General features: G+C 36.8%; 1 protein-coding gene across 1 annotated transcript in view; it reads left to right on the top strand.

Annotated features, from left to right (window-relative positions):
- Window positions 1–27221, top strand: part of Mccc1 (Methylcrotonoyl-CoA carboxylase 1) — a 55689-nt gene that overhangs the window by 9963 nt on the left and 18505 nt on the right. The window contains exons 2-8 of the mRNA XM_083129751.1: window positions 10254–10443; window positions 14000–14217; window positions 15261–15408; window positions 19341–19574; window positions 21705–22086; window positions 22970–23091; window positions 24922–25071. Coding sequence (XP_082985877.1) covers window positions 10254–10443; window positions 14000–14217; window positions 15261–15408; window positions 19341–19574; window positions 21705–22086; window positions 22970–23091; window positions 24922–25071 — 1444 coding nt within the window. The remainder of the gene's footprint in view (window positions 1–10253; window positions 10444–13999; window positions 14218–15260; window positions 15409–19340; window positions 19575–21704; window positions 22087–22969; window positions 23092–24921; window positions 25072–27221) is intronic.

Genomic DNA, 27221 nt, shown 5'->3' on the forward strand with positions numbered 1-27221 from the left:
GCATGTTTATTTATTTCAAATCATGCTCTGTAATTGGGCATTGTTTGCCACTTTTCAAATCACAATGACCCCATGGTAGAGTATGCCACATGATAAAATGCATCTCTTATCATCATGTGGGTGTAGAGCTACTTTTCTTACAATATTGCTAGTCAACAAGTGATCTTTACTCTGAATTCTGCATTCTGATGTTCTCATTAAACTCTGTGATTTGAGACAATTTTTGTAATCTTCAAATTGGAGCTCTTTGTCAACAGTTACTCTGCCAATGCCCTTGGCCTTTTTGGCAACAACACCACTACATGTTTCAAAACTGTACATCTTGGCCCTTAACCCAACAAATGCCACAATAACATCACCAAGTGTCTCATCTTTTAACTTGCCAGGCACCTTTTTGTTGTGGGGTTGAATCTTTGCATGTTCACTGGTATCAAAATATTCAAGCAATGCAGGCTGTGACATATCTTGATAAACATCTTCTGTCTGAATATCAAGAATAAAGCTATCTGTGTCCATGTACATCAGTTTTACACGATCCTTATAAAAAGGCTTCAACACATCATAATACAATTTTAACATGTTTAATTTGGCCAATTCCAATATCACAGCCCCTACATAAATAGGCTTATCAAACTTAATCTTTGTTTTTTTCATGTTGAAAAGTGCCATATTCTCATCATAAATTCTTCTATAATTGAAATTAGGCTTTGCAATCAATTTTTTGCTCCGGCTGGGGTCAGTAATTAATTTAACATCACTATGTTTTCTGACATTTTCTATGGTTTTGCCATACACTGAATTTACCATCAATTTAAACAAGGTCTTATCAAATTGGCTCATTGCAGATGTTCGAAGCTCTGTGTTTGTATCAATATATGGCTTCAACCATCTTGAGTGCCTGAAGCTCAAAACTTTGCCAACTTTGGTCACTTCAACACCATGATTCATTAGGAACTGGAGGTTTTTGTAATATATGACATAACCCTGTTTTGGCTCTAGAGTCATCATTAGCTTCTTCTGTTTAGAGCCAGGTGAACACTCAACCTCAGGAATTGGGAGCAGATCAGAAAATTTGTTGTGTAAATCATCAGGAATTGTCAGATCAACCTCTAAGAACAGGCCATAGTTACTGTCATCAAAGTCTTGAAGATCTTCAATATTGAAATCTTCAACCCACTCAAGCCCTGCATATGGCAGCTTATCCATCATAGCATAACCATACAGGCTGTTGGCATCTACATACAGTATATAATTTGATGGCAGTGCTGGATCATAATTGGGAATATACTTGTTATTTGCTCTGGCATATCTCTGAGAACATTGCACCATGCCTCCTCTTATACATTGCTCCATAGACAGATACATATCTTGATCTTGGATCAGATCCAATTGCATTTTAGTGTTTAAAAACATTGCAGACCATGCTAGGCCTGGAGCACTGTAGAAATACATTGGATCCAGCTTATAATTTTGCATGGAAGATTTTCTGAATGCCTGAAGTATATCAGCTAAGAGGGTCACATCAAGTTTTAAATATGCCTTGTGATAATCACCAAATGTCTGGCATTTTAAATTGTTCCACATCAACTGGGCATGGTGATAATCATCATCAGTAATTCCAGATGCTCTGATTTTGCTGTAAAACTCTTGTTGTGGTGGCAGAGAACACTCATCAAATTTAGAAAAATCTGTAACATAGTCATATGGATATACACCCTTCCGCCTAATTAATTTCAGGTCCTGATTTGGAAACATAGCACATGTGATTTTGAATTGATCATCAGATAATTGAGTGGCCAGTGTAGCCAGGCTAGCGGACAGAATTCTGTAGGAATCAAGAAATCTTAAGTGAATAGGAACGCCATTAACTTTAATTATCTTGCTAATAGCAATATATTTCTCATCATTTTCTGCTAAAATATTTAAATTCTGCTTGTCAAACCCCTCGTACCTGATCAGATGATGGAAATCATAATTAGATGCACCATGGCAAAATATAGGGACAAATTTTGGTCTCTGGATCTTAATATTACAGCTATTACACAGGGCCATTAAGAATTTACCATCTGTATGAGAATGGTGACGCACCTTGATATTTGTATCTGAAAATTCAGAATCACATACCGGGCATTTTTCTGCATTGTTGAAATCTTCAATCTGATCCTCTGTTAAAGGCAACATAGGTTTTGATTTTAATAAGACATTAGATGCTATGTCATGGCATTTATTTTCTATTCTATGTGCAAATTCTTTGATGGCATCTGGTCCCATGTATAAATATTCTTCACTAACAACACCATCCTGTACAACAACATAATAAAAACTAGAAGGCTCATGTAACTGGTATGATGTAATTGAAGATTCATCAGGATCTGGGCTGCATAATGCAAGGGGTTTGAGGTTTGATTCAAAATCACAGACTATATATGCTGGGTGTTCCAACAAGGCTTCAAATTTTTTGAATTTGGCGTTTTCACTGGACTAGGCATCACCATATGAACAGGTTTATGGTTGAATTTCCACTTAACATTACAGTTATTGACTTGCTTTGTTACTCTGCTAGTAACAATTCATCAAATCACTTGGTCTAAATCTAAAGTCTTTTTCTTTATTTAACTTCTAAATAATAAGTTGAGGTAGGTTCCTAAGTTGAATGCTTCTTTAGCAAACTGTCTCCAATTGAGACCTTTGTAAAAGCAACAGGACTATACTAAGTCCAAAAGGTGATGAAGAAACTATCTGCATCAAGTAAGTACTACTTTTTTAGCGACTATATTTTATTCTATCACTCTCATTAATTAAATAATTAATATCTTGATAACATAATTTAGAACTACATAATTTGTATTCATGTCCAGATATTATTAGAATAATTAAATCAAGAAGACTTAGGTGGGCAGGCCATGTGGCACGAATGGGAGAGGAAAGAGGAATTTACAGGATTCTTGTTGGGAAACCTGATGGTAAGAGACCTGTAGGAAGGCCAAGACGAAGATGGAGGGACAACGTTGAGATGGACCTAAGGGAAATCGGTAGGGATAGAAAAGAGTATATAGAACTTGCTCAAGATAGGGAAAGATGGAAGGCCTGCGTTGCTGCAGCCATGAACCTTCGGGTTTAAGAAGACTAGGGAGTTAGTTAGTTAGTTAGTTAGTTATACAGGGAGGTTATTGCAGCATGCCACCGCTTCAGCATCGGCCGCTTGCCGGCCCAGTCATGCAACAGGTGCCGGCAAATTGCGTAACAGATAGCCCGTAACAGAAACCGCTTGTTTTGTAATGTTTCCACTTTTCACAATTACAGTTACAATTACAATTGAAATAAGCACGTACCTTGTCGCACGGATGCAGGAAAAGGTGTCCTCCCAAATACAAATATTTCTGGCACCTTATTTCTGACGTCTAATCTTAGATTAGTCATCGCTACTTTATTCTCAGTTGTCGCGACAGCGCCTGCAGCTTATCGGGGGTTGGGTGAGTTGTCAGCCGCGAGATGGCGCTTCATACTGCACGTGTCGGCAGTGATGCCAACCGTAGGGACATGTCCCTACGCATAGGGACTTTTCACTAAATTTCGCCCGCGTAGGAACGTAGGGACAGATTTTGCCAAATGAGGGAAAACGTAGGTACTTTTTTCAATCTTGGTAAATTACATTTTATGAATTAGTTTATCTGGATACTTTAGCGAGGAGGAGAAAAAAGAACTAACTAACAGATCTCCATCAGAATTTTGGAACATGTTATCGGTTACCAAAAACTTTCAAGGCAAGTTCCTTTTTGAAAACATTTCCACTCTCGCGAAAATAGTGCTAACATTGCCGCATTCTAACGCGGAAACGGAAAGAATATTTTCAATGTTAAGTGATACAAAAACAAAAAAGGGAAATAAAATGGGACCAAAATTGTTAAAGAATGCAGGAAATACAGCATCACCAACCAACATCTATCTCTTCACAGCAGCAGCATGTATGACTTCAAATAACATAATCAACAGTAAACGACTCAACGTTATTCATTAGGGGTGTGCTGGATTCTTTACTTTAAAAAGTCGTTAATTCTCGACGTTTTCTGCCTTGTAAGTTTCTGGAACTTATCGAAAGTTGTAAGTTTTTATTCTAGAAATGCAAAAACAATCACTTAAAGTGAAAATGACTTGTAAAATTCGAGATTTCCAGTGCTTCGGGAAATTTCGAACATTTCCCGTCCAGAAAATTTTCCGACTTGGTCGGGAAATTGCAAATTTTTCAGTCCCGAATGTCGGGATTTAAAAAAATTACCGTCCCGATCCCGTCCCGACCCAAAAAATTCTGTCCAGCACACCCCTATTATTCATTAAGGCAAGAATTTACAATACCGGACCCTTCTGTAATTTCTATGCTACGTCTTATACTCACGAAATAATTATTCGTGATGATTTATCTCAAGTTAACATGTTGGGGTGAGGGGGAAAAAATGTTCATTAACGTGTAGAAGTTGTAAAATAAGCTTTTCAATTCTCGCAATGATTCTCCGTATACAAGTATGGTAGCCATATTTGTTGATATGAACAAATTAAAATTAGTTGCGCTGTCTACAGCGTTGCCACACTGTTGATTTCATACTTGGAGAGCATGGATCGTGTAAGAATGGCGGAAGAGAACAGTAAAAAAGTTGTTAATGTTGTACAGATTGTTAGGTGGAGTGTGCAGGAGGATGGCTGTGGGCTAATTAATAAACTTATGGATTTCAGTATATTGCCCAAAGAACGTGCTTACATGTGACAGCGACAATCACGATGTAGAAGAACTGATTTGATTACAGGTAAATTTGGCAACAGTACATCAATCATAAAATTGCAGGATACGAAAATGGCCTTCGATGATGAACGTTTGCCGTTAAAGTGCTACGAAAATAATATTTTTTATCGGTTCGTAATCACAATTACCGCAAAACCATTCAGGAATAGCCCCACTGACCATTCTCGGTAAGTTTAGGTTAAGTTAGGTTAGGCAAACATAGTTAAAATTTGGGCTCGAAAAAAACATGCACGGGTAGCCCAACAAACCATTGACGGATAGCCCCACGAACCATTCAGGTACGGTTAGGTTAGGTTAGGATAGGCAAACATAGTTAAAATTTGGGGTCGTAGTAATATCAGGAATGTATATTTCGTTTTTTAAGTATTGGAAACACAAAATCTTCCGGTAAATAATAAGCAATCGTGCCGATCGCGGACCACTCAATGTCACTTATTTTGCAATTTCTACACGTGACCCCCCAAATTTTAACTTCAAATTCGTGATTAGGAGGCCTCAATTAGTGAGTATGCGAAATATTACAAAAAATCGGGGAGAGGTCCTGTATTGTAAATTCGCTCCTTCATTAATTGTGGAAGCACAGAGCAGAAAGATTTGGTAAGTAAATGTGTATATTTTATCTTCTGTTTGCATGCTCATGAGGTGTTTTTTTTTTAGTCACTTTACTTGGCGTAGGGACATTTGGTCAGTTGTAGGGACATTTTGACTACGTCTGTAGGGACATTGCCGAAAAATGGTTAGCAACACTGTCGGCTACCAGACAGTGAGTCTACGCTCATTCATGTTCACTTCTGTTCGCGTTTATCAGTACGCGTTTTGTTTATACTGTGTTATTGAGTTGGTGTGCTAGTGCTTTATTGTGTGTTAATTGTTATTCATTCATTACTTATGTCGTTAAACAAATATAGTCTTGAACATAGAGTTTTTATGTACGATAATTACGTGAAAACGAATTCTTGCAGAAAAGTGGTCAGGGATTACGATAGACAGGATCTCTTGAACCTAAGAAACGTGTTGTATTGCTGTTGAAGGAAGTCATTTTCAACATCTCTTATAACACAGGAGGTTAGTGATCATCATTATTATTACTTTTAAATATCATTTTACGCTTTCGGTTTGCTTTATGCGCCGGGATGCTGTCTTCCCTTTCTGTCAACTGAGGATAAAGTAGCGATGTCTAATCTAAGATTAGATGTCAGAAATAAGGTGCCGGAAATATTTGTATTTGGGAGGACACCTTTTCCTGCATCCGTGCGACAAGGTACGTGCTTATTTCAATTGTAATTGTAACTGTAATTGTGAAAAGTGGAAACATTACAAAACAAGCGGTTTCTGTTACGGGCTATCTGTTACGCAATTTGCCGGCACCTGTTGCATGACTGGGCCGGCAAGCGGCCGATGCTGAAGCGGTGGCATGCTGCAATAACCTCCCTGTATCTTGATAACTTAATTCAGTGAATGAACGTTAATTAACATAACTAGTATTTCCATTATTCTATTAGTAATAAAAGTACTCAAGTACTTAACACACAATAATCAGTAAAGTGTTAACGTGGCCTTTAAAATACTGACTAGATAAAAAAAAAACACATTGACCCAGATGCAAGAAGGAAGAACTAGGTTGCTTGCAGTCAAGCTTTGATAAAACGTCATGTTCCTGATATGACGTCACAATCGGTTACTAGCGGTTACTACGTCACTAGACATCCGAGAATGGCTACTTCCTGTTTACCTCCTAATCTTCCCTTTACTCTCCCCGACCCAAGGTTGCAATTGCCCCCAATTGCAAGCAGGATATAGGGGGAAAGCCAAAGTAAGGGAAAATAAAACGAACTGGATTGGGGCAAGGTAATAAATAGACCACAATCCATGAAAGGGCAAAAACACAGCCATGTAGAACAGTCCGTAAAAAATCCAAAGGTGCGTCAGCAATTCGAAAATCGCAATTGAACGTTCAGTAGAGGGGTATGGCGTATGCAGCAATAAAAAATCAAGATCCACAGAGATGTACAACAGATGATAGCCAGAGCCGTTCGTCCTGAAGGGTGCAAAAGTCAGGGCTTGAACAATCCAGGAGACCTGGACGCATATAATGAAGAACAAGAGTTCACTTTGAATAGCGTCCGTACATACATTCCCATGACAGGTAATTAAAAAAATCTAATCCCAATCGAAAAATCTGTGGCTCTAAGCCAACAGCCAGGACTGGCACAAAAGGGCGGATCCAGGTGCAAGGATCATCATACAATGAAAGTAAATAACGAGAACAAAACATAACGCTAGAGCGGCGTTACGAGGTAAACGAACCGTGAAATACAAGGTGAAGGAAGGAGTCCACATTGCACCTAAAAGATCAGTATGTAACTTCAAGAAAAGTAGAGGTCGATACGAGCGTATAAAAATACTGGCACTCAGGTACCGTCAAAAGTGAAAGATCGAGCCAAACCACGGGAAAAAAATGGCGAGAAAGACGAATGCAACTATACGATGTTCTGTGTCTGACAGGGCCCATGTCAAATGTTTGCGTCCATTACCGCTGCTATACCTGTGCCGTGGTTCAGTGCGGCTCGCACACAAAGTATACACCAGAAGGAAAATACAAGTGTGACTCGAACATCCTAATTGAACGACCAGCGTTCCAAAAGTACATGCTCGTTAAAAGTGGAAATGGATATTGTCACACCGTACAGTAACGTCAATCAAGTAAAGAAATTAATAAAAGGGAAATCAAAACAGTAAACAGCGTCTTGTAAAGTAACCGAATAGGCTTAATACAGTATAAGGACAACAACACATGGAGAACGATCTCTCATGTTGAGTATGTATGGGAGAGAGGAAGACTCAGTAATTCACATAAACAAGTGAAAGTACTTCATAGTAGCAAGGAACTCAACGCATGTGTAAAGAACCCAAAAAAGAATAGGGGGGGGCTCACGTACAAAAAGGAACATCAATTCCCTAGGGTGTACATATCTCTCAAGGGAGTCAATTGCAGACAGATATATGGAAGATGACTATGGACCTTGACCCAAAAGGAATAATACAAGCGTACAATTGTGTATATATATAATAAATGGAACCCAAGTTCGGAGATACCATGTGTAGTGTAAGTATTAAATGTAAGGTGTAAAAAGGAGACATAATGTATGTATTTGCGTGTCATGTATGAAAGCGCTGAATCTGGAAAGTCTTCACGGCTCTTGCCGGAAGCAGATAAGATTAGCTCGGCCGCTGCTGGGAGTTGAGGAACGGATGGATCCGGGTTGGAAAATTAGCTAACTTAGCGCTCCTCTGACTCATATACAGGGCTATTCAGCCAAAAATGAACAAGTTTCAACACTTAAGGATTTCAAGATAGGAGCTTGAAATTCGGAAAGGAGAACATCTACTACGTAGGCTGCAAGAAACGGATGCGTATTGACACATCAAATTACCTATTTAATCCAGTTATGCCATTTAACATGAAGCTTGGAATCAAAACTTTCTCATTCGAACTGCAACGACATGCAAGACTTAGGAATATAGAAAAATCCCTTTTACCTAAGATAGATGGAGACGACACCGTCAGCTGTGGGCAGCAAGTCCCTAGTATGGGATGCTAGTCATAAAAAGGGTTGAAAAACCATAAAAACCATATCAGTAATCGTGTCGGCCGTAATAAACCAGTGTTAGAAAGAGTGTACAAGAATTACATAATATAAGATACTTGCCCAAAAGAGAGGGAAATATCCAGCATGTGATTGAAAAGTGTTCGAAGAATGACCAACGAAATCAGATCAGATATCGTAACACAAAATCAGTGGCGGATTAACACATGATGAATCAACAGGTACAACTGGTACCATGGCACAAAACCGCCTCGTAGGCCAAATTCCGCTAAGGAAGCCTAAAAACACACGTGGTGAATATGATAACACTGTACCAAAACTGAGTACAGGGACCAAAATACTATGCAACAACAGCAAATCATGCATGATCATCTGAACCAAGAAAAGAAACTCTGCTTAATCCAATTAAGCGACAAAATGGCCATAAAAGAATGGCACGGGATTCGAACCGCCGCTCTCGTATTGGGCGACCTCAAAAAATGTACTGTCTTGTACATAAAACACATGTGTCGACTCACACATCAATAACACTTAATTAACCCAAATGTGCTCAACAGGCCAACTTAGGTGCCTGGAAAAGTAAAATAATTACGCATTCCTCTGTGAATGCCTTAAAGATGCTGCTTATCAGCGGTACTCTACTCAACTAAACAGTAGTGACGATTATACGTGGCCGTCCTGGCGGCACACACAGAAATTGCGCCCAATTGAGCACAACATGCACATGGTACTTAAATTAACACTATTGCCATCTCTCGGCAACAAGAACTAGGCGATTTTCCCTCAAACGCCCAACTACGGCTCCCTGAGCCACAAGGTATACCTATAAAAGTTGCAACAACGTCGATCGGAGTACTTCTTAACCACAAAATAACGAAAATCCTCTGCATCACAATATGCAGGAAACACTGCCACTTCTACGGCACTACGTGCACAAGAATCCCTAGGAAAAGCACTGTAATCGCTTTTAAAACACACTTTCGGTTTAAAAAAATCACTGCAGTTAATAACTGCCGAAGGAACACTAGGATGTGTTACTACAAAACCAAAGTGAAAGAAGACGTAAACTTTTAAGAAAAATGACACACACTGACCACACACAGGGTGACCAAAGATTCATACCTCGCAGTGTGAGATATTAAATGCTGGCCGCGAGTAAATACACAGAATTTGGGCAAGAAAATGAAAAAGTACATTTCAACTGGGTCAAATGCTAAAATTTACACATATAATGTGAAGCATTTCCGGTATGTATCAAAATGGGGTGGACAAGCCTGTAAGCTAAAGTGGCAGAAAGCTAAGTCAAATAAAGCAAATCAAACAATAAAGTTATTCCATGCCAAAAACCTCTTAGAAGCACTATCAACACTAGCAGCACAACAAACACAGCCACTAACAAAGGTTCAATGCCATACATACATTCTGCTGGCCTCCATGGTGGAGTGGTTATCACAGCTTGCTATGCCGCTAGCTATCCTAATTTTAATCCCAGCCTGGGCATGGAAGTTCTTTGTGAGTGTCCCTTCATCAATTTCATCATATCTTTACTCATCCTCATCTTCACGATTAGCCAAAAATGGCAGAAGAGCGAAATAAAAGAAAAATCAAAAAATCACAAATATATTCTGTTTTGAACCAGTCATAAAATGACCCTTTCAACTGGAGGTGCACCAAGCTTTGTCAATGGCAGTAGCCAGCTCGCCATTGTGGTTGGTTTTTGCTGACACAGTCCCATACTGTCGCCTGCTCTTTTGACAGGAAGCTGGTACACTTATGCCTTTTGTCCTGTAGTTTGTTTCACAGAAGTATCTTTTCCAGGGTTTTGATCAATTCCTCTCTCTATCTTCCAGTCCACTTAATTTTGTCCGGCAGCAATGTTGTCCTCATCATTGCTCCACTGTGCAAAAGCATATCGACAAAGTCCTTATAGCCAATAGAGGAGAAATAGCATGCCGAGTTATGAGAACAGCCAAGAAGCTGGGGATTAGGACAGTCGCAGTTTATAGTGATGCTGATGTTGACTCCATGCATGTTGCTCTTGTAAGTACAAGGATATGATTAACCTGTAAATGTATTTGTGTAGGTGCACATAAATTTGATGAACATAATCCCACGATGGAAGTTCGCAGGTGTGAGTTCAAGTCAGGGCATGGATGATCTTTGTGAGTGTTCCTTTCATATGTAGAGATGGGATTTTAAAGGGGAAAATTTTTACTCTAAAGAGGACAAAAAAAATTGTTTCCAAAGTGGAGTGCAAGAATAAACTATAGTCCTTTTTAATTTCCTTTTTTGAAAGTAAAGTACAGCGAATAATCTTACCATCTGTTTCGATGAAATCTTCCGTGAAACAGCTTGCCGCATTCCACTTGTACCTGGCTTCACCATTTCACTGACACTCAATACTGTCATCACTGCCACACAGTAAAGTTAAAACTGTTCTAAAAAACTTCACAATAAAAGTCCAAATCTAGCAGATAAGTACACTTTCAACTCAACAGGTGTGCTGCTTACAATACATTTGTTACTGCTTAAGCCCAGATCTCATTGTTGCAACAATCGCTGCAATGTACTCCCTACACTCATGGAGGGAAGGTATAGTAGAAGGTGCTTGTTCTTTCTTTCGTCTAAGCTGCACCAAATAGACAGTTGTTGAATGTTTTGTTTAGGGAAAATACAGTCGTACAAAATATTTGATATCTTGTCAATAAAGTGACCAAGGAAGATGTTTTTTTTAAAAAGGAGAATGTAGGCTGAAAAACTAGTCAATAAAGGGACCAGAAAGGAAAATGTTTTTAATAAAGGGGAAAAGGGGAATGTGGGCTGAAAAGAAAAATCAAAACCATGTAATCTTGTTGGTGGAAGATAATTATCAACACTGTTGTTATTTATTCCTCCATGATAATCCGTGTTGAAAAATAAAATAAAAATTCCCTTTAAAATCCGGTATGTACTCATATGTTTTGTTATCAAATTGTTGTTATTTCATTCCAGTTTTAAGGGCCTCATTCATGTATGAGTTTAGCTTGGTGAGCTTGCATCTCAAGCAGGACTTAGGACATATTTCTCCACACACACATATAGCAGACTTCCAAACCCAAACTCATGCATTTATTATCCAGAATGAGTTCATTGAAACAAGTTCGAGCAGTCGTTTTAGACAAATGTGATATTTTCACAAGAACAAAGAAGAAAAACAGCAAAATATGGATTAAGAATTGGTTCCTGGAACGAGAAAGATTCACACATTTAGATTTGCTGAACTTTATTAGAGTCCTGAATGCTACTAAAACGTCTTTAGAATGGATGGTTGATTAAGATGTAAGTTACTTGTGCCAACAAGCAAGACCATTCATTTTGAACCAAGATGATGTGATGACAATAGAGAGTCAGCAACGAGCCGGGCCAGACTTGTGAGTCAGACTCATATGTGGATGAGGCCCTTCAGCCACCCTGGAAATGGATGTTGGGACAAACACAATGAACACACAGGAATTAATTAAGGAGATTAATGAGCAATTTACAGAACGTTGCTAGTTTTATTCTGATTGGTAAATTTTACGCACATTACTGTAGCATAGTATATTGCATGATGTCTATCAGAGTGAGATTCCTTGAGCCAATGGATCAAGATACTTGTTTTATATATTGTATAAATAGATGCTTCCATTTAGTATCATGTGACATCACTTCCTTAGGGAGCTTTCAGACTATAGCGATAGGCAACAAGTGACATACAAAGGCTGTCGCAGAGAAGGTGAGACTAATTCCTGTATAGGAAAACAGCGACCTCCATTGGCTAGCAAATGTACTAGGGTGAAAAATTGGTTCATTAGCTGCCGATTGAGACCAAAATGAGCGCAATAGGTCAAATAGTCGTGACTGCGTAGCAGTTAAAAGTCAAGCATGTACATGGACCCCTCCAAGAATCATTAAAATGAAACAAAAAAATTACAACCACAAAATTTTTATTCAGAATCAACCATATCGAGCAGACGTACATCTTTTTCAAAATATGCACCATTGACAGCTAAGCAAGCGTCTATACGTTCCTGCCACTTTGTGAATGTCTTTGAAAATTCGTCGTCAGGTAGCAAACTGAAGAAAACTTGCGCTGCGGTGATCACTTCTTTGTTCGTCATGAAATGACGACCACGTAAAGCAGCCTTTAAAAGTAGAAATAGCCAAAAGTTGCAGGGTGCAAGGTCCGGGCTGTATGCTGAATGTGGGAAAATTTCTATTTTTCTCTTCGTCGCGTAATCCTGAAAAGCCCACACGGTATGCGGGCGTGCGTTATCGTGGTACAAAATGCGTTACCCATGTGGAGCAAACCTTCTTCATTTTCAAATGATCACGCAAAATTCGGTGGACGGTGTCCTTCGATATGCCCAAATGTGCACTTAGCGCTCGCACAGACATATGCCTATCATCATGAATAATTGCTGCAACAGTATTCACTAGCATCTCATTAATCACGGATGGTCTTTGTCCAGGATGCGGAAGCAAAGCGCCTGATTCGCGCCCATCTTCGAACAACTTGTGCCATCGGTACACTGTGGCTCTACTCAGTCTGTCTTGATCGGCATATGCCTGTTGAAACATTGCATATGTTTCCGCAGCACTTTTCCCTAAAGGCCAACAAAATTTTATGGCATGTCGCTGTTCATCTTGAATACTCATCGTGAAAAGCAATGTTATACACAAAAACCTGGAGAGGTAAACGAAACACGTTCCATGTAAATCAACACAGCTACTCACTAACGTGGTTTCCCAACATGTGACAACTTGCTACGGAAACAGAATGAGTCATCCTACACGACGTGACTAGTGCCGAAACCATAGGCAGTGTTGCCAAGCCAGGAAAAATCTGTCTCACCTTCTCTGCGACAGCCTTTGTACAATATGGATGTTTCAAACCAAAGCAACAAGCAGCCCAGGCCCCTCCAGCCTTTTGCTGTGCAAGCACAACACACAGGCGAACATGGCATGCAAGTTTCATTACTTCAGTACAAAAGGTTGCATTTATTTCTGAAGGTTCATTTCCAAGTAGCACCTTTTTTTTTGTCGGGCATCACTTGTTACTTGTCATTTCCATCTGAAAGGTACCGTAAACAAAACTGATCGTAGTGACAGTTTGAACGTTTTTCTATTTCAAATGTAAATTGTAATATTAAAATTACTATAAAACGGTTCTATTCTTAAATAATAAGGCCAGGGAAAGGAAAAGAGAGTCATGCTATGGAAAGAACCTATGTGTGGCTAGTTTTCATCCTTTTGCTACTTATTGCTGATTGACTTTCAATCTTGCCGCAGAAGACCCAGCCTTGACTTGGGTGTTCTTTGTGAGTGTCCGTTCATCAATTTCATCATATCTCTCCTCCCTATCTTCGCGATTAGCCAAACGTGGCAGGAAAGCTAAGTAAAATAACAAAGTCAATCGCTCAGTTTCATATAATCGTACCTCATCTTCACAGTTTGCCAAAAGTGACCCCAAATGCGAAGTAAAATAAGCAGATTAAACTAATTTTAGAACTGAAATCTAGACTCACTGATAATGCATGTACATGTTATATATTTATGAATATTTTCTTGTGTTTAGGCAGATGAAGCCCACAATATAGGTGCACCACCATCTCAGGAGAGTTACTTAAAACAAGATAAAATAATTGATGTTGCAAAAAGAAGTGGTGCTCAAGCCATTCACCCTGGATATGGATTTCTCTCAGAAAATACAGAGTTTGCTGAACTGTGTCACAACTCGGGCATTGTCTTCGTTGGACCACCAGCCTCTGCTATCCGAGATATGGGGATTAAGAGGTAGGTATCAGGATGTCTCTTAGATTTAAGTTAAAAAGTTTTGCTGTAATTGAGGTATGGTTTAGTAGTAACGTAGCACCTAGCTGGGACAACTTATGAGGATAGCTAGCTATCCCAGCATCCCTCCTGATAGCTTCAAAACGTGTCCATGGAAAGAAACAAAAGAATAGCACAGTGTTTTCATGAAAATACATCCAGAGAAAGAAAGGGGAAAAAATATTATTGCAAACTGCATTGTTTCCCCCATTTTTTAATCCATTGGGCAAACCGAAAGCTATGTAAATTGTACATAAAATACATTTCTGATATTCCCACATAAACGCTGGCACAGTGGCCAAAGATATTTAGTTGTTGAATTTCCACCTCTCTACCAAAGTTCCCTTGATTGATTCCTATGAGTGTCCCATCATCCATGTAATCTAATAATCACCCCAATTAGTCAAAAGTTACAGAAAAGTAAAGTAAATTAACAAAAATACAAGTACTTTTATATAAACATTGTCTTTTTTTAGGTATAATCAAACTCTATTTTGGTTGCATAGTGGGAAAACATTGGTTTACAGTCTTGAGACATTATAATAACTTCAACTTTAGAGAAATACCGTATGTCCTAGAGCAAAGTTGCCTATTTTCACTATTAATTGTTTAATACTTGGTTGATTGATTGATTTGTTTTATTTTACTTCGCTTTTTGTGCCACTTTTGGCTAATTTGCAAAAATGGGGATGAGTGATGATAATATGAAATTGATGAATGGACACTCCCAAACATCCATGCCCAGGCTGGGATTCAAACCCAGAACCCCTGACATCGTAGCACGATGTGCTAACCACTTTGCCACGGGGGGCCAGCTTTCAATACTTGGTGGAGACACATTGCACAGTGGATCGGATCCCACTTTAAACTGTAGGTCCAGTCCTGATTACCCTTTCTGTGCATAAAGTGTACTTAAAACAACAATTCAAATTCACTTTAAATTCACTTTATTAATTGTAGGCGCATGTATAAACCCACAATTAATTCTGCATTTCTTACTTTTTCAGCACCTCAAAGGCAATCATGAGTAAAGCTGGTGTTCCTGTTATCGAAGGCTACCATGGTGAGGATCAGTCAGTACAACACTTGAAATCTGAGGCCAAAAAAATTGGTTTTCCAGTAATGATAAAAGCAGTTAGAGGTGGTGGAGGCAAGGTACTACTGAAGTATTTGTATTTATTGCATTCACTAATTCACTATGATATCACATCATACACATTTAAGGCCACAATGGAATTTGGCCTGAGCAGCAAAATCGTTTTTGAAAATTCTTCTCGTTTTGAAAACCTTTGTTGATATTTAGGGGCGTGCATATTTCGTTTTTGACAAAAACACGAAATGTGAAATAATACACATTGTACTGTTAATTTTTCATGTTTTTTGAAAGATGTGAGGTGCATTTTGCTACCATGGTTTGTCACGAAATGATGCAAATGGAACTGCAAAATGTGAGATTAACTCTTAAACACAAAATTTAGAGTTTATTTACTGACGCGACATCTTCTAAGGTCTGAATTATCCTGAGAGTTATACAAGTATTGGAAAATTAATGCAAGAATGAACTCCATAACACAGGAATAAACTTAGTACTCTCATAACTATATAAATGTGCTATTAGAAGTGTAATGTTAATTTTGTGTAATAAGTAGGGCTCGGAAGTTGAGGAAATATCCTTTTTTTTCCTAGTGTCCGAAGACGAGGCCCAACATATTATATGTTCATTTTGGATCATTGTAGGCCAGAAAAGGTGGGTTTTACTTGTCCTTCTTTGCCTCTTTCGGCGTTTTTGGGCTTATTGGTACTTTTTATAGCCTTTTTCTAGGTCTTAACAGCTTTTTTTGCAACTTCACCTTCTTTCGACTACGTTTTTACTGCCCATTCTCAATTCGAATCATCATCAGTACATCACCTCTTAAACATCCTTTCTGTAGTAAAGAAATAAAAAAAGGAAATAAATAAATATATTTGAACCATCCCTGAAACGAGAGAAAAACATTTTTGGACGACTGAAATAGGATCCGAAGTCCTATTTCTGTAACCCTAGTGTGGTTAGGCCAAATATGATTCTTCAAATATGATTTTTCAAATTATGTTAATCAAAAAAATATATAATGTCTGAAAGAAGATGCATTTCATTCATATAGTTTCTTTGCACTGTGTGTTCCATACCACCTGAATTTTTAATTTTTTTTATTCATTAAATACGTAATTAAAACTGAAGTTATTAATTAATTTGGATCACATTTATACATCCTTTTTCAGTTTTTAGGTCCTTTTTTTGATATTTTTAGGTCTTTTTTGGCAATTTATAGGTCTTCAACTTCCGAGCCCTAGTAATAAGTATAGTTTTAAAATCAAATTTTGATTCTTATTCACTATTTTAACACTAAAATGCTATTTTATATACCGCTTTTGATCCTTAAATATGCGAAGTTTTTCTACTGAAATCTTGGTGTTCCATTCACTATAACTATGTGTCATTATGGTTTTCCTTCACTATTGTCTAGATATCTGTGACAGAAAATAGGCTTACGGTTCCATGAAACTATTGCAAATATGTGCGGAAGCAAACCACATGAATTCTTTGGAAGGAATTCTAAACAGATGGATTTTTTCAGAATCTGGAAAACCATAGAGGTTTTTTTTAAAGGAATGAATTTTTCAGAAACAACTTTGCTGGTGCAGGCTAAAGGTCCAATGAGGCTGTAAGCACAAGGTACATATAATTAGGGCCACATTTTAATGCTGAATTTGAGCAAGGTTTTGGTACAAAACTGGGTACTTTTCAGGATCAAAAGCAGTATGTAAAATGGAATTTTGATGTTAAAATAGTGAATACAACCCTAAATTTTATTTAAAAATAGGGATGTGATGAAGCTGAAAATTTACCGATGCCGATGTACTCACCGATAATTTTTGGAACCGATACCGATGACGATATTTAACCGATTCTGAAAAATAAGATTATTAAAGAGAAATGGGATGTTATTTTCAGCATGACAAAAATAAATTTGCTATGTACATTTCTATTGCATATCATATGTATATACATATATATTCTCAAGAGATTTAACATTAGTACACAAGCAGTTCTTTGAAATGCAAAATGAATTTCTTTTCTTAATGTTGGCAATTTACTGCTGCCAGATTCAACTTCAGAAACACGAGTTTTGGAAGCACTTCAGGAAGTAACCTACTTCTTCTCTTATCGAAAATCTGTTCAGCAACACTGAACACTCAATCACTGAATACTGATGCAGCAGGTATGCCCAAGTATTTTCTCAGCACTTGCTTCAGGTTTGAATACTCATTTTTGAATTTCCAATACAACAGCAGATCCTGGCTCAGCAATGTACTGTTTTATTTCAGATTTTGAGTTGATCCTCTGAATGAGAGTTTGCAATACTTTTATTACAAAAACTCTACAATAATGATGAATCGTAACTTAATTTTCAATAAATCTTACAAAACTAAAATATAAAACTTATTAGAAGGTAAAACTCTAGTATAACCTGTACCGGTTTAAATATCGGATTTTTGCCGATGCCGATACTGATGCCGATATGTCAATTTCTGCCAATTTTCATACATCTGTAATCGGTTTCGGCACATCCCTATTTAAAAACTATACTTAGTGCACAATCTTTTTTTTTCATTCTAACACTTTATTTATTTAGTTTAATTGAATTGAGTTGAATTGTTGTTTTGAATTGTTGTTTCATGTCCACTTCATGCACAGGTAGGCTAATCGGGACTGGACCTACAGTTTGAGAAAGTGGGATCTGAACCACTGTGCAATTTGCCTCCATTGGGTTCATATCCCTTGCAAACATGTATTGAGTTTATTCCTGTATAAAGGAGTGCTTCTTCTTTGCTTCTGCAAATTTTAGAGCAGAATTAATCAATTTTCCATAATTTTGCATAACTCATGGGATAATTCAGACCTCAGAAAGTGATGTGTTGGTAAATAAACTCAAAATTTTATATTTAAAAGTTTATTTTGCATTTTACATTTCAATTTGCATCATTTCATGACAAGACATGGTAGGAAAACCTACCTCACACCTTTCAAAAACAAGAACATTTGAACATGGTGTTTCACATTTTGTGTTTCTGTCAATATGCATGTCTCTACACATAATGATCATGTACAATATTTGTAATGTATAAAACAATGTCATTAAACTATAAGTGACTAATTGCATTAATATACACTGCTGGATTGGCAATGGAGAAGAACTTAATGACATTGCATCTGTCAGCATATGTTGCATACCATAATTTGATAAATCAGTTATGAATTGAGTTTAAAACATACTAAGCTGATTGGAAAATTATATGAATTATAAAAAGTCAGCAAAGACACTGGCTTTCATTCCTTAATGCAATATGTTAAATTTGATTTTAATTTTCAGTAATTTATATGTAAATTGATATGTAACAATGCAGTAGATTGTAAGCATTTACTGTTAGTGGGAATTTTTATTATTATTTGGCCCACACCTCTCTACTTTGGAGATTTATAGCCATTATTTTTTTACATATCAATATTACACATAATTTCTTCACATTGTATCTTAGTTTCTATTGATACATCTAACTTAAATAAGTTTCTATACACAATTTAAACCAATTACAATTCAATTTACTTATGTATTTTTCTTCATGTACAGATTCACAAGTATCCTTTTTTCAGCAATAGATTCTTTGTTGATAAGAAATAATTCCTCCAGAAAAGTTGTCTTTGGATTGAGCATTCTCTCACCTATGTGACATGTCTGCCATTGCAAAAATCTTTTCAACCATCTGTCCTTGAAATTATGCCATTGTTAAACTCACCGCTCCATTTGTAATATGAACGAATGGTAGGCATGCATAGCAATACAGAATGTTTATTTGCTGAAGAACTTCAAAAGATGTGAAGCTGCCTGCTTTAAAATGATAAAATAAACTTGAGCGCTGACATGACAAGCATATAATGTCTCCTGTAATAGCTGTCAGACTTTTTAAGATTTTCATTTGAGCCACCCTCATACATATTTATTGCATGCAATAGTAATATTTTTTTCCTTCTTTTTTTCCTTCAGGGCATGCGAATAGCTATGTCAGAAAAAGAGTTTGAATCTCAGCTAGAATCTGCAAAGACGGAAGCAATCAAGTCTTTTGGTGATGATATAATGCTTATCGAAAAATTTGTAGAAACTCCTCGTCACGTGGAAGTCCAAATATTTGGGGATCATTTTGGAAATTATGTTTACCTCTTTGAAAGAGATTGTAGTGTCCAACGAAGACATCAGAAAGTCATAGAAGAAGCTCCTGCTGTGAGTAAATAAGCAATGTTTAGTTGTGTGCTGTAGGGATGGAACAGATTTACAATCAATTTTCTTGTATCATTATCATGTGGACAGCATATTGGTTTATCAGCAAAATTGCTGATAGTTTTATGAATGTGATATTTCTATAAGTAGCCTCTGTGCAAAATACTGCCATTCTGTTTTTATTGTTTATAGCAGGGATTCCCAACTTTTTACGTGCATTTGCGGCACTCTTTGGAATAAGATTATAAACTTGGGGCACCCTTGTTAGTACTTTTTTTTCAATTTTTATTGTTAAATCGAAGTTGAATATGTTATCAGGAGTAAGTTAAATTTATTGTCAAATAAATACGTACTCCAGTACCAATGTTATTCATTTATTGAAACATAATATAAGGAACAAACATCAGAATAGATAGAGTTTACTACGATGGAAATCACTCAAAAGAGTTTTGTTTTATTAATGTGAGACTTGCGATAGATGCTTAGAGCACAAATGTTTGATACCAGACCTTACAGTTGACAACAAATCATGCAAATCATCCTCAAGGTTATGCAGTCTATTTCTTGCTTTGTGTTTTATTTTTCCCAACTGTAAGGTCTAGTTGCTTGCACAAAGATGAAGTTAAAAAGGGAAAAAGTACATTCATTGTTTTCTTCACTAAGTTAGGCTACTCCTCTGCCAAACCAAGCCAAAAAACAGCCACTTATGCCTCACATTTGGAGAACTTAACTCTTGAGTGTGGAATCAGTGCAGAGATCAATGAATTTATCTTGTTTTCACGCTGTGAAATCAATTTTCTTTGCACTGTCAGCAAAATCAAAAGGTGACACAATTGAGTTGAGATTCTCAGTGGAAAGAATTGGAAAGTACATATCTATCACATCTTGCAATCTTGATAAGTGAATGAGGTCTTTCAGCTTTCCCAGATCTTTATCTCCTAAATTAAGAAGAGGTGGCAAGTTCGACAGATCTTTCTGAACTGCAGACCTGTAATAGAAGGTAAAAGTAAAGTTACCTCGCTGAACATTGCAACATGCCGTGATAGCATGTGTCTGAGTCATTCCCAATCTTGATCATTTGTGGAGGTGATGTGATTAGCACCATCCTGTTGCTATCTTTATCTTCCCCCTTTTTTTTCCCCCAGGTTGCCCACAGGTACCAATTTATTAGAGGCTGGCTGAACCCCAGAGCTGCTCCATGCGAATATTGCTGAATAAATTCCTACCTGAAATCTCTTGCGTGGCAGTCAGACATCCTACCGACTGGATCACTGTTACTCTGTGCAATAACAGAATGGCAGAATTATTTTTTTGTTGTTATTATTAGTATTAGTAGTACTAGTATTATTTGTCACATACCCTGTTGTTGTACTGTATATTTATAAATGTATAGTTATTTTTTTGTTGCATACAGTTACCTGGTTACATAAATTAATTAAGGAAGGGAATGAACTATTTGGGTTCTCATTGGTTCATTTGCAGTTTTATGTTGTGTTGGTTGAGTATTTGTGATTGAAATTGGTAAATTATGTATCACGTTTGTAGTATATGTGGAAATAAAATTAGGGACATTCTTCACTAGAGGCACTCAATTGTGACTTTCTTCCGCATAGCAAACCCCAGGCTACATTTTAGCAGGCTAACGAAGCTCTGGCACCTGAACTCACAGCCAGGATAATCCTCTGTGGGGGTTTATGCTGTGACATTCATATGTGTTTGCAATTGTCTCTTCTTCCATATCAGATTATTCACATTCTCACAATTAGCCAAAATTGGCAGAAAAGCAACCTAAATAAACTAAACAAAATTGTATATCAGTTCACTGGCTTGAAAAGTCCGGAAATGTTTTTTAATCTTGTTCTTGATTAGAGATATTTTGTCTAAAAATGTACATATATTTTATTTTTGTTTATTTATTTTCAATATTGTTGACTATACTTTGTCTATTTTAATATTATCAAAGTTGAAAACTTAATACTTACTCATTAGCATGTTAAAGCATGATATAATGGTCTGAAAAGTTATTTTAAGTTACCTGGAAAAATCAGGGAATTTGACTTTGAAAATTTGGGAACTCTGCATGTTGTTCGTGTTTAAAATGATGCACTCTCATTGTGTTTGTACTTTCAACAGCCTGGTATTTCTTGGGAAGTCCGTCGGTCACTAGGAGAAGCAGCTGTGAAGGCAGCAAAAGCAGTGAATTACGTCGGAGCAGGAACGGTAGAGTTCATCATGGACAAAAACCACAACTTCTACTTCATGGAGATGAACACAAGACTCCAGGTGGAGCATCCTGTGTCTGAGATGATCACCGGAACTGATTTGGTGGAGTGGCAGTTAAAGGTGGCAAGTGGGGAACCGTTACCTTTGAAACAGGATGAGATTTCACTCCAAGGACATGCTTTTGAGGCTCGTATATATGCGGAGGATCCGACGAATAATTTTATGCCAGGTGCCGGTCCGTTGAATCATTTGTCTACCCCAGTTCCAGCTCCTGATGTTCGGATTGATACAGGTATGACCTTCAATGTAATATTTACAATTACTCCTTTTGCACTGCAATTTGTCTATGATATAAATATTCAGGAATATGAAGCTAAATGCATATGAAAATTAGCAGTCAAAAGACCCAAAATGCAACCATGAATTTTTTGTTTGGTACCTAAGACTATGGTCAAATTGAATTTGTTTCAGCTGAACTTTTACACTGGCTACATGACAGAAAACTGCTGAACAAACAGCACCTTGTAAGTAAGTGTGAGCAGTCACAGTGACAACCAAGTTACTGTGGCATGCATGGCCATGCTTCATCAACCACTGAATGGAAAGAAATGATTTTATTTATTTTAGCCGAATTGACTAGAAATGAAGGGCCATGTGCTCTTTATGCATGGGTGACAATAGTTGACAATGTAGTAATTATTTACTTGGTTTACGAACAAAACCATTACAGACACATTATTTAAGAAGTATCGCAATCAAGAGCCAGGAAACTGTGGCTTGAAATTACAGGGGAAATGCAAAGCACTAACTGCAATTTTCCGTTAGTAGATACACAGACAAATAACAAAAATCATTCGAATTCTCATTAACCTACTCCATTCACCTTTTCCAATATTTATTTTCAACAAAGAGTTTTCGTAAAGTAGCATTTCATGTCTGCACAACAAATTCTACCAGCACACTGGTGCAATATGACCACCACATTGCCACAATGTCCTCCAGTCAAATACAACACAATAGAAAGTTCAGCAAGAATCAGACAATGAAATGCAGAATGACCATAAGGTAACAGTCTATCAGGCCACCATTTCTGGCAACTATACAATTGTAAACATTATGCAACATTTAGCAAGTTATCTTGAATAAACTTGTACCATTTACTGTATGTATTTCAGGTGTGAGGCAAGGAGATGAAGTTTCTGTACATTATGATCCAATGATAGCTAAGCTGGTTGTATGGAGTGAAGACAGGGAAAGTGCTGTGCGGAAACTGAGGGACCAGTTATCAGAGTACAATGTGAGTATCTAGTAGGATGCATAATTTATTTACCCCTTAAGTGTGAAATTTTCTGAACGAGCTGGAAAATAGTGTTTTTTTTTGGGGGGGGGGCAAAATTCAGTTTCATCACTCCCTTCTTCATTTTCCAATTCAGATTCCCTGTCACTGCTTTCAGAGGTCAACAAGTGAAACTCAGCCTTCCAGATGACTAGAGCCCGGAAGTTCAGGCATTTATTTTTGTTAAAATAGGCAGGCAAAAAGGCATTTATAATGTGGAAAATAGGCACTAAAAATTAAAAAAGGCAAAATAAACTGAAAAAAAGGCACATTTGGAAGTCTCTTACTTTTATCTATAATTTCTGGCAAAATATTAAAATCTACATTGGGAAGAGCATTTCAATTTTCTCCGTCTTGATTGCACATAACTACAAGGTGTTTTTTTATGTTCTCAATATTCATTGATAGTCGTCTGTCAGAGAGAATGTTTTTCATAATAGAAAATAATCTTTCTACTTTGACAGAAGTTATTGGAGCATACATAAAACAGCTAATGTAGCTGGACTCACTTCGGTAACAGCGTTTTCACCTTTTAATTGTTTCAGGTCCTCATTTGCACTCACTACCCGTTTGCACTTTTCTGCAACAGCTGACCCCTTTTCTCCTGGCACTTCCATCATCTGCTGCATAGATTCCTCAAAGATTTTCATGGATGCTATAAGTCTCACCTCTTTTTTCTAGCTTTGTAATTGTCTCTGGCAATGCACCATAATGTGCAAGAATAAACGACAGTTCATTCTTCAGTTCTGAATAGCACAGGAGTATCCATGCAAAGGCCCTTGGGCATTAGTGCTGTTTCTTGTCAATCACCTCCTGACACGGACGCTGGACGTGATGACGTAATTGTGCAGGTGTTCTTCAACAGGTTTTCATCAGTTAATCATGCACAAGGAAAATGTTAACCGAAAGGCAATATCCTAAATCAGCATGAAATACTTTTTTCTCACACTTTTCTCCTTCAGCAATGTTGAAACATACCGGAGTTCAATATTTCTTAAATAAGGCGAAAATTATTCACATAATAAACGGAAGAAAAATAAATGCCAACAACGTTTTTTTGGGAGAAAAATAATTTATATACATATTTTTTTAAAAGAAATTGTCAAATTTCATTGAAAAAGGCAAAAAAGGCATTATAATTAAATATAGGCATTGGGGTCCCAAATAGGCAAAATGAAATTACTTGTAAAACATTCGAAACAACATAAAAAACATATATCCAGAAAAATTGTATCAATATATGCAGTAGATAAAAAGTGTTTTTTTTCTAAACTTCCAGGCTCTACTGATGATGTAATGATAACTTTGTCACCTTGTAATCAAAGGATCCCAGGTTCTATACCCGATGGATGCACATTACACAGTGGTTCGGATCCCAATATAAAACATATTTCCAGTCCCAATTAGCCTATATGCACATAAAGTGGACTTAAAACTTCAAACAAGTGCAACTCAATGTTCGCATCATGCAAATTTTGTTTTTGAGTAATATTTCGGTTTTCTGTCATACCCACACAACAGCAGACAACTTTCCTTACGTCTAACTTATATTATCTTTTTTCTTTTTCATCTTCCTCTTCTGCTACTGTTTTGGTTTTACTACAGTTATCATATTGTGGATGGCATATCCACATTTAAAGTGTTAATTATATTAAAAACTTTTCACATGTGCCTTCTTTATTGAACTTTTTCCTGCTGAAACTTTCTCTTTGTTGCTATGAGTAAACATTTTGTTCATGTTGTAATGCTTTTTCTCAGCTTATAAAATAATAATAATGACTATGATTTCAGATTGTTGGACTCAGCACAAATGTGGACTTTCTCATGACTTTAAGTGGTCATACAGAGTTTATTCATGGAAATGTTCATACAGACTTTATTCAACAACATAGGAATGATCTTATGGTGAAAATAAATTTATCCCACACTTTAGCTTGTCAGGTAAGGTTATTGACATATTTTATACAAATTGTGCAGTGTTAATTATATACATGGTGTTATTTGCGGTGTGTATAGTTTCATATAGACTGTGATCTCATTCAGAATCATAAAATTTAAATTGGATAAGGAGGTAAAAGTGTGAAAATGTCCATCTGTGTATCAACTAAATTCTGTTCGCCACTTAAATATTTTTGGTCTCAACCTTGTGCATATTTCTTTTGAAAGAAGTTTGATACCCAGTGGAGGCACATAGTGGTTTGGATCACACTTTAAACTGTAGGTCCAGTCCCGATTAGCCTTACTGTACATAAAGTGGACTTAAAAACACTAAATCAATCAATCAATTCTTGTGAAAGAAGAATGTGTACAATACTTTTGATTGTAATTCTGAAAATATTTAATCTAATTTCACAATTCTTCATTCATCTATACAAAAATCTAGGAAGAAACAGAAACAATACTTGATGGGTGTAAGAATATGGTTATCAAAGATAACCTGAGAATGTGGTTTTTGATTGTATTAAAACAAAATTCATTGAAAGCTATAGGCCTATAGTCAATGAAATTGTATGTAATGTCCCTGAAATTAAAAATGACAATGATGACTTCATTATAATTATGGATGTGACAAAGCTAATTACCAATTTAAGATCAGTCAAAATTGGCATATCAGAACTGGAGTCATTATTTTAACATTTAAACCGATACTGATATTGTACTTCTTACCTTCACAAAAGTTTTATAACACACAATAATTTTAAAAGTTGTACTGAAATTAGGTTAAAATGAAACAAATAAACAGTGTTATAAAATGCATGTGAACAACATAACCTGATACATGGGTAATGTTGGATGTATTAAAAAAATAGTACAAACTTACACTGTTTTTATTGTGTCGAAGTTTGTTTCATTCTGTGGCATCGACAAGTAATTTTATAGGTGCATTTGTCCTGCAATAAAAATCTAGGAAATGTGAATTTGATGAAATTATGTTTTTAATGTTTTGCAAATTTTATATGTCATGTAAATTGTCAACATAAAGGGTTCAAAGGACAAGTGGAGTAACTCCTTTTAAGACAGTTTTGAGAAAAAGGCACTTTTAGATAACTTAGCACTATGTTTAGCTGTCATAGCATAGACTTGGTAGTACCTCTATCTGTATGAGGAAGAATTGGAAATTTGAAAATTTTCATAGAGCAACCCCCAGCTGGAATAATTTGCATAGGCACCTATCTCCAAACTTGGCCAAACATCCCTCCCCCATCCCAGCTAGGAATTTCCACTTCAAGCACTGAGTGTTAGGGTTCTAAGAATATAGTCATGTAACACACAAAATAATATTTTATAGTATATTTGTTGTCATTCTGAAAATGATACTCCCATTTCCATTAAATAATCATGCACATCAGAATCAATTAAATATTTGCATCCGCATGGTTCCAAAAATAATCTGAATACATCGGAATTTTCTGCATTGCCACTTACTAGTAAGAATGTTGTATACATTGTGTCACCATTAAACACCAAGAAACTTTTACAGTGTGTAGAGGACGTCAGGATTGAATTTTTTTTCTTAATGCCCTTTTTTTCATTGAGGTCATTTCAATGCTACATCTCAAAAATTCGAATTGCCGCCATCATTTATTTTTCTGTTAGAAACGTACATTAAGCGATATTGTATGCTGTGCAAACACAATCGTGCCAACAGTGTGAAATCAGTGGGATCACATCTTTCAAGTTGGTATAAATGAACCATAGAATCTATTTGATAGAGTTCGGGCATCCCTGATGTCGTAGTGAGAACTTTGTTGTCTTGTAATCAAAGGGTCCCAGGTTTGATACTTGGAGCAGTTGTTCTCAACCTTTTACAGTCCAGGACCCATCTTGAAGGATATTATACGTCATGGGACCCACAAGCATGGCCACCAGCAGAGTTATTGAGGGGTGCGCAGCCAGTTTACAATCATATCTTTGCTAAAATTGAGTACTTTAAGAAGTGCTCTTTTATGCTTGCTTAAACTAATTACACATACTTCATTCTAGAAAAATAAATATGTAATTGAAATAAACTAATTTGCTTTAGTCTAACATCTAACTAAACACCGGTTATGTTTTACCGAGATGCCGGTAAAGTGCAATGGTAGAGCCCG

The sequence above is a fragment of the Lepisma saccharinum genome, chromosome 10, assembly GCF_977018435.1.
Source record: "Lepisma saccharinum chromosome 10, izLepSacc3.1, whole genome shotgun sequence".
NCBI classification, from domain to species: Eukaryota; Metazoa; Arthropoda; class Insecta; order Zygentoma; family Lepismatidae; genus Lepisma; species Lepisma saccharinum.